Source organism: Gekko japonicus, unplaced genomic scaffold (assembly GCF_001447785.1).
Source record: "Gekko japonicus isolate JY-2015 unplaced genomic scaffold, Gekko_japonicus_V1.1 scaffold10, whole genome shotgun sequence".
NCBI lineage: Eukaryota > Metazoa > Chordata > Lepidosauria > Squamata > Gekkonidae > Gekko > Gekko japonicus.
Genome location: NW_015167526.1, coordinates 2,831,071 through 2,838,504, shown reverse-complemented (window position 1 = coordinate 2,838,504; position 7,434 = coordinate 2,831,071). Strand labels below are relative to the sequence as shown.

The 7,434-nt window shown below is 41.4% G+C and overlaps 1 protein-coding gene across 4 annotated transcripts in view; it reads right to left on the bottom strand.

The window, feature by feature from the left end:
• ATXN2 (ataxin 2) overlaps positions 1 to 4,989 on the bottom strand; it is a 60,208-nt gene extending 55,219 nt beyond the window's left edge. For 2 of the 4 annotated variants that reach the window (XM_015413224.1, XM_015413225.1), the window contains exons 1-4: positions 4,957 to 4,989; positions 2,757 to 2,816; positions 1,215 to 1,286; positions 174 to 324 (exon numbers count right to left, since the gene is read on the bottom strand). In XM_015413224.1, the coding sequence (XP_015268710.1) occupies positions 174 to 324; positions 1,215 to 1,286; positions 2,757 to 2,789 (256 nt within the window). In that variant the 5' untranslated portion in view covers positions 2,790 to 2,816; positions 4,957 to 4,989. The remainder of the gene's footprint in view (positions 1 to 173; positions 325 to 1,214; positions 1,287 to 2,756; positions 2,817 to 4,956) is intronic. The other 2 variants (XM_015413222.1, XM_015413223.1) reach the window with 1 other exon arrangement.
• Positions 4,990 to 7,434: the final 2,445 nt, after the last annotated feature.

The window sequence follows — 7,434 nt, the reverse complement described above, 5'->3', positions numbered from 1 at the left end:
GATGAAGAAACTAGCTGAGCTCAGCCCTGTTCGCCTTAAACTACAGGGACTGAGGTTTTGATTTACTACAAGGCAGTGCCTTATATCCTAACTAGAAAACAACACATGCAACCTTTAATCCAATTAAAAAGTAAAGCTGGTAGAAGAAAACATTCTGACATATATCAACATACCTCTCCGGGCATAACTGGAATCCATGTCTTTGAATTGCACCATAACAAAATCTGAGGACTTGAACAGGATACTTTCTATTATGTCTTCTCGTTTTGGCCCCAGACTGGATTCTGCAGTTTTTCTATGAGCTGCATCAAGCACTAAATCACACTGAAATACAAGGGAGCCATCTTTACTGTCCAGAGCGCACACATGTTAACACAAACAATCTCGTAAATGTTTTTCCCAAATTTTAGCCAAGATTAAATCTTAAGAAATGAACCTGCAAGATGTGTGTATCTTTCTGAGGAAAAGCATGAAGACATGCCATTACTCATGGCAACAGTAAAACAATTTCAATTACACTGTATCAAAAGATAGCTAAGTAATTATTACTATTCTCAAAGGCTAGTCGAAAAGAGAACCACCTCAAATTCAGTTTAGTCTCCCAACCTGTAAGAACTGTAGTTTCTCCGTGAGCATGCAGCAGCAAGTGCTCTCTGGTGGATAACAAAGTTACCTTCAGTAGTAGCAGAAACACACAATTTAAAAGGAAAAAATAAAAGGAGCAAGCAGACAGAATCCTCCATTAGATCCTTACATTATCAACAGGCAAAGCAGTAACCGCTCATCTCTGTTACAGGTTTAAGAAACTGAACGGAACACAATATGACGAGTTGTATAACAGTTGCCTGGACTTCACCACTAAGCATTTAAACTTCAGTTTCCATCTGCCTGCTTTGCCAGCTTCATCAACAATTATTCTAGTAAAACCTGCTGTTGTGCAGAAACATCCATCACAAAAGCACAATGCTCGAGAGACTGGTTCATTTGAAGGTTTGTCAATTATTTTCAGGCAAAAATTTTTTAGTAAATCCTAAACTTGGTGAGTTGCACATTTATTAATTCTATGCATGGCAGCTTCAAGCAACAAACAAATGATCAGATCCCACTACCATGTTTGCATTCAAAACAGTTAAATCCTACCAAGCAATTAGTTGGAGAGGGTAACAAAGAAAACAGGGGGGGGGGGGGGAGAGACAGGCACGACATGAATTTACCTTAGGACTGTAAGTTTTAAAAACTCCTTCATATATATTTCCGTTTTTCACTTGTACTTCACATTTTGATCCCTAGATGCAAAACACAATCTCGTTAAAGAGGAGTTCTCATTCTAATACAGCGATTATAAAACTAAGCATGACTGAGCCATGAGAAACAGCAACAAACAGTTTGTGCAAGTATATATAAGTGCTTAGGTGCACTACTGGGCAAAGTCTTCATTCACGCCCCGGCCCAAATCGATTTTCCCAACTCATTTATGTAATTAGAGATTATGTAATTAGAAATTATATATTTAGATGCAGCCTCCATCTTGAAGCAGCTAATAAAACCAATGGAAACAATTTAACAGAATGGAACAAGAGTCCAGCGGCACCTTAAAGACTACCAAGCTTTGTGGCAGGGTATGAGCTTTCTGGTGGGGCTGCGGTGACTCAAGTGGTTAAGATGCTGAACTGCAGACCGGAAGGTCGATAGTTCAGCAGTTCGAGACCCGAGTGCCACATGACGGAGTGAGCTCCCGTCTCTGGTCCCAGCTCCTGCCAACCTAGCAGTTTGAAAGCAAGAAATTGCAAGGAGATGAATAGGTACCACTTCAGTGTAAGGTAACAGTGTTCCGTGCGCCTCGGCGTTTAGTCATGCCGGCCACATGACCACGGAAACGTCTTTGGACAGTACTGGCTCTTCGGCTTGGAAACAGAGATGAGCCCCGCATCCCTAGAGTTGGATTCAACTGGCTTTCGAGCAAGGGAAACCTTTACCTATGAGCTTTCTGAGTCTCTGCTTACTTCTTTAGATAAACTTACAAAACCTCATACCTTGCCCAAATGTTGGTAGCCTTTAAGGTGCTACTGGACTCTTGCACTTTTCTACTACTACAGATAGACTAACACAGCTACCTGTTTTAACAGACTGAAATTCTGCCATACTAAATATCCTCCACCCCTTGTTAACCTTGAGTTCCCAGAAGTCAGCGATATTACATTTACATACCCTCCCCCTTCAAGGAACTCAGAGCTGCCCTTTATCCTCACAACAACTCTGTGAGACAGATTAAGGCAAGAGGTAGCAACTTCCTCAAACCCAGCTACTGAGCTTCTCAACTGAGTAGTAACTGGAAACCGGGTTTTCTAGCCACTGCACCACGTTACTAGGTCTTACGCTGCTTCGAAGGCTTGGATGAGAATGAGGATGCAAACTTAAAACTGTCTGCGTCATAAAAAATAGTTCCAAGTTCACTTGAAGCACTTGCAAATATACTAGGGGAGGCACACAGCTCTAATTTTTTAAAGACTGGGAGGGTGCCCAGGTGAGTCATTTCTCACTTCCCAACCGTCAACATTTTAAAGTGTCGCTTAGTGTGCAGATTTAAGGCTTCAAATTTGCAGGAACAGAGATAGGACTAGCCCAACCCCTTGATAAAGAGACTGTGCACATTTCCTAGCCATAAAACAGGGGTCTTCCACATACACTTACTAAGCCTCAACACGTTCATAGAATGCTGCAGTTACAAGAGATTATTCCACAGGTAAAGAACTTACAACAACAGACGTGAGAATGTGAACCATTCGCATGTTTGCATAGATGCCATGAAAAGAAATCTGAAACAAGAGAAAAAAACTCATTAGGCACCAATGCGCAGCTAACAGATCACTAACCTTCAGATATCAAGTGAAAACTGCCCTAGGAAGCTACAAGTAACAGTCTGATTAATCCAGTTCTGAATCAAAACGTTGCAAATTATTTCTCCATACCCTACTAACTTGACAAGGAGATGTCAAACTACTAATCTCTCCTACCTCACCTGACTCTCCTCCCCCCAAAACACCTCAGACAGCTGGTTAGGGTGACACATCTATCACAATTTCACACAAATGCAAAATGCTATTAGACATATAATTCAGTATCCTAAAATGTCCACGTGCGTGCCCCAGGGGCCCCAAAACGTTTTGAAACTGTGGTCACTTTTTGGAAATCTGACGCAGGCTGATGGGCACAACCACAAAATGGCCAAGTATACAATATCCTTACAAACAAACATACACTACAAGTCTCTGGTCCTTGTTCAGGTAACCCTATTAGATGTGAAATGTTGTCCCCCCAGCGGCTTGTTTTGGCAGGTCTGCTCAAGCGAACACACAGTGATGCCAAAGCTTGAAGACTGGAACCTCCCTCCATTCTTCATCAATTTTAGTCTTGTGAGCCAGAAGGTAGGAAAAATGGAAAACCCATCTCTCTTTTTTAAACTGATCAGCTGACTCTCACCTCTGTGGGCTGCCTCATGTTACCTTGCCACACTGGAAACACATCTGGTTTGTGACATCACCAATTATCCTTAAAAACCATGTTAGGAGTTAACTCAGTGAGGGAGTATTAAGGACCTCTGTGGTCCTATGAGAAGAGTTTCCTGACAGCACATTTAAAGACAACAAGGGGTCTGTGCTTCTTGTACCACTAATAACGGTCCTAGCAGTGCGAGGCACAAAGCGCTTGTATGCAATCTACGCCATGTACTTAAATCAGATGTTGCTTTAAGTGCCATAACTTCCCCCCCCCCTCCATTTTTCGAGTATGAGAGAGTGGAGAATCTCAAGGGCATATCAAGGACAGACTTATTTCTCTGTTCAGCCTCTTACGGCAAGGGAGCAATAACAGGAGAGAGTTAACCCGTATGGCTTCACCCAGTTCACCGTATCACCAGCAGCAGTTGTAGCTGGTAACTCTTCTTTTTAAAATGTATATAATAGCCCAATCACATCAGATCTTGGAAGCTAAGCAGGCTCAGCCCTGGCCATTATTTGGATGGAAGACCACCAAGGAATAACATGGGCACCCTGCAGAGGCAGGCAGTAGCAAACCTGCTTTCAGCATCTCTTGCCTTGAAAACCCTATGAGGTTGCCATAAGTCAGCCGTGACTTGACAGCCAAATTTTTTTAAGAGAGAATTAAAATCAGTTAAGCATACAACAGTCACCAATAGTTAAAACAACAGTTAGCAATTTTTGTTATTTTTAGTAACCCCCCTACAACAAGCAGGAGTTAATGATTCAAGCCTCAAACATTTGGGAGCTACCAACAAAATCTTCACACTATTATGCCTATATATTGACTGTGTGTGTGTATTATAGTATATTAAAAGTAACTACAAACCTGTTCAGTATCTTAGAAAGTATAATCTAGTTTGCAAATATCTTGCTGCATTCCTTCAACGGTTAACACAATCTGGCACAGAAAAGCTGGCATTTATCGTAAAAGGTGGCTTCAAAGGTAAGATACCTCCACTTTTTGCCTTTCACACACTCTCCCTGTGTTCCTTCATGACAACTTCACTCACGTCGGCAGCTTTCTGCAAACTATGCAAACCTGAACTATTCAAGAGGGCTTTTCTGCACAGGTAAGAGGGTTGCACTGTGCAGAATGGTTCAAATTTACCTGGATGAATGATTTGAGACTGTGGTCTATACTGCTGTGTACAACTTATTGTAAGTAGGATCCTGTTATGTAATCCCTGTACCACTTAATGTGTGACATTAATACTTGTGCTATGCTTCAGTTCTTTCTGGTGGTTCCAGACTTCTAAAATACTGATGCATCGGTTACTGGAATGTCGCATTCTGCTGACTGTACTGACTCATTCTGTGTAATCCGCCTTTAGTCCCTGTGAGAAAGGCAGGCTATAAACACCATAAAGAAATGACAAGCATCAGCTACACCCCACGGAATACTAAAATATATACTTACTGAAGGCTGAGGTGGCCCTTTGCCACTGCTGCGACCTCTGAAATTAATAAACAGAGAAGACTGTGAACAAAACAGAAGACATTTCCAATGCTGAACTCTATCTTTCCTCAAACAAAACAAAACAAAAAAACCCCCAGCAAGCCTGGTAATAGCTATAAGAAGCAACAGATACTGGAACTCAGACAAGCTGCTTTGAATAGGCATCGTGAAGTCAAGCCTATCCCTCACCACACCAGAGAGCCTACCCCCTTCTCAGACTCTTCCAGATCAACCCACATGATCCAGGTCACAGTGAACACGGCAGAGAGCAATACCCAGGCACAGCACCCACGGAACACAATTTTTTAAGAACCTAAAAATATTAGCCTGATTTTCCCACCAACAAGTTATAAACAGGCTGCATACTTGTAAAGCAACCAGATTTTTAATGGCAACCTGCTATTTTCCCCACAGACCTCTAGAATTCCTTGTGGCTCCCACATATAATTTACAAAGTAGATATATTCTCTTAGGCTGAGGTTACTTTTGTATCCTGTGATGGGATACAGAGGCAACTTGTTCTAGACATGAATTTCTTAATTTACTGGTTTCTGAACAATTCAGTTAACAGACTTGTTGCAACTGTTCAATCAGTAAAATCACTCTGATACGCAGCATAGACGTTAGGTACATTATTCAATAGTTTTCAAAATCATAGCCTGAGAAATTATGTGCACAGGCATAATTTTGCTTGTACACAAACATTTCACACTACTTGATAACCAATAGTAGAAGCTCAGTAACCAACACAATGCATTCTATCCGACTCTGAATTCTGCCTACCACTCATAAGGGAAACACTTTCAACTATCTGAAAAATTCATAGTATTCTTTGCTCCTGGGAGTTTCATCACCTCAAAATACACTAACCTCAATAAAAAGCTGCTCCTGTTTGCAAAATTCAGGTCAAATGCATGTACTTAGAAAGCTTACAAGTATCTCTGTTTTAATTATGAATAGTAAGAGAAAGATGTGCAAGACAAATCATTACTTAAAACTGATTTGTTCCAGGACCAAAATTAACTGGGGGAAAGCCAGTATTAAATGTGCTGCTATGTATGGGAAACTCTCTCCTAATAAATCACACACTCATTTTCTAGGATAAAAGAAGGCTTCCTCTACTTCTGAGAAACATGTGGTTTCTTTGAGAGGCATGTATACCTGTGTTATTATACAGGTATCCACCATTTCACATACATGATGGACAAATTATTATTAATATAGCATCAGTAAGACGCATGATGCTTTACAGAGCAGAATTTGATAGGTCCATATAAGATGAGACGCAACAAGGAGAGAGATGCCAGTGAAGGTGGAGATTAACAGAAGGACTTTTCTCTAAGTGTTTTAGATGCAACATCTTCCTTCCTGACAACGGAGGCCAGCTCTCACCATGGCCCATGTTGAACAGTGTTGCTACCAAAACTATGCCTGACATAAACAACATCTTTCTCACAGCCTTCTTATTTTTCACTATGAATTCCACAGGACGTGCCCTCCATCTCTCACACGGAGGGTGACTGTCAGTTCCCACCAGCAAAAACAGCACGTAAATCAAGAAAGATCTCAGAGCTATTATGGAAGCAGTTCCTTTAAAATCCTGCTGATGGACCCTCTTCTAAAATACTGCTTTAATGAATGAAGCTTGCATTGCTTCCAATCAAGCCTGGCTTATCAGACGAACTGGTACATTCAGACCTGGTCTTTAATTACCTTTAGATTCTTACACGGTGGCGACAACAGTGTACCGTGCGGGAGGGGACTTGGAGGAGCACTCGGTCTGTAGCACATTCACAGAGTAGGCTCTTGCCAAGAATTGTGGGATAAGAGAGAGCTGCAAATCTAATGCTGCTTGTATGTGCATGATACTCAGGCTACTTAAGGTAACCTGAGCTTGAGCCTTGAGGATGTGTTAGCAACCCAAGCCTACGCTCCAAATAAACCGAGATGTGTTCATACACAATGGGCTGCTGAGGACTTGCTCTTTTGAAATTTGTAGCACAAAAGTGCCCCAAACATTGAGGGCTGATCAATTAAGATCTACTGATCAAGATCCTAGCTTTTGTAAAAACCTTAAATCCATTTTGGCTTCACTGCTGATCATATGTGAAGCAAGATCGTCTAATCCTTTTCCTGAGGTATCCCGAGACATGAGGTCAAATCAGGAATATTAATTTTGTCATACTTGTACTTAGACGTTCTTCCAAGGAAAACAGAGCGACATTCTGCCACCACAGAATCCCTGTGAGGTTGGTAGCAAGTGATTTAGACAGTTACATATAGCAAATTTCAAAGCGAAGTGGGGATCCATACCTGACTTTTCAAAATCTGAACATGACCACAGTCACTACACCAGCTAAGTATACAGGGCAAATCTTACCTATAGTATAATTCTACATGTTTATGCAGACATTTAGCCCCACTGAATCAAGCTATGAG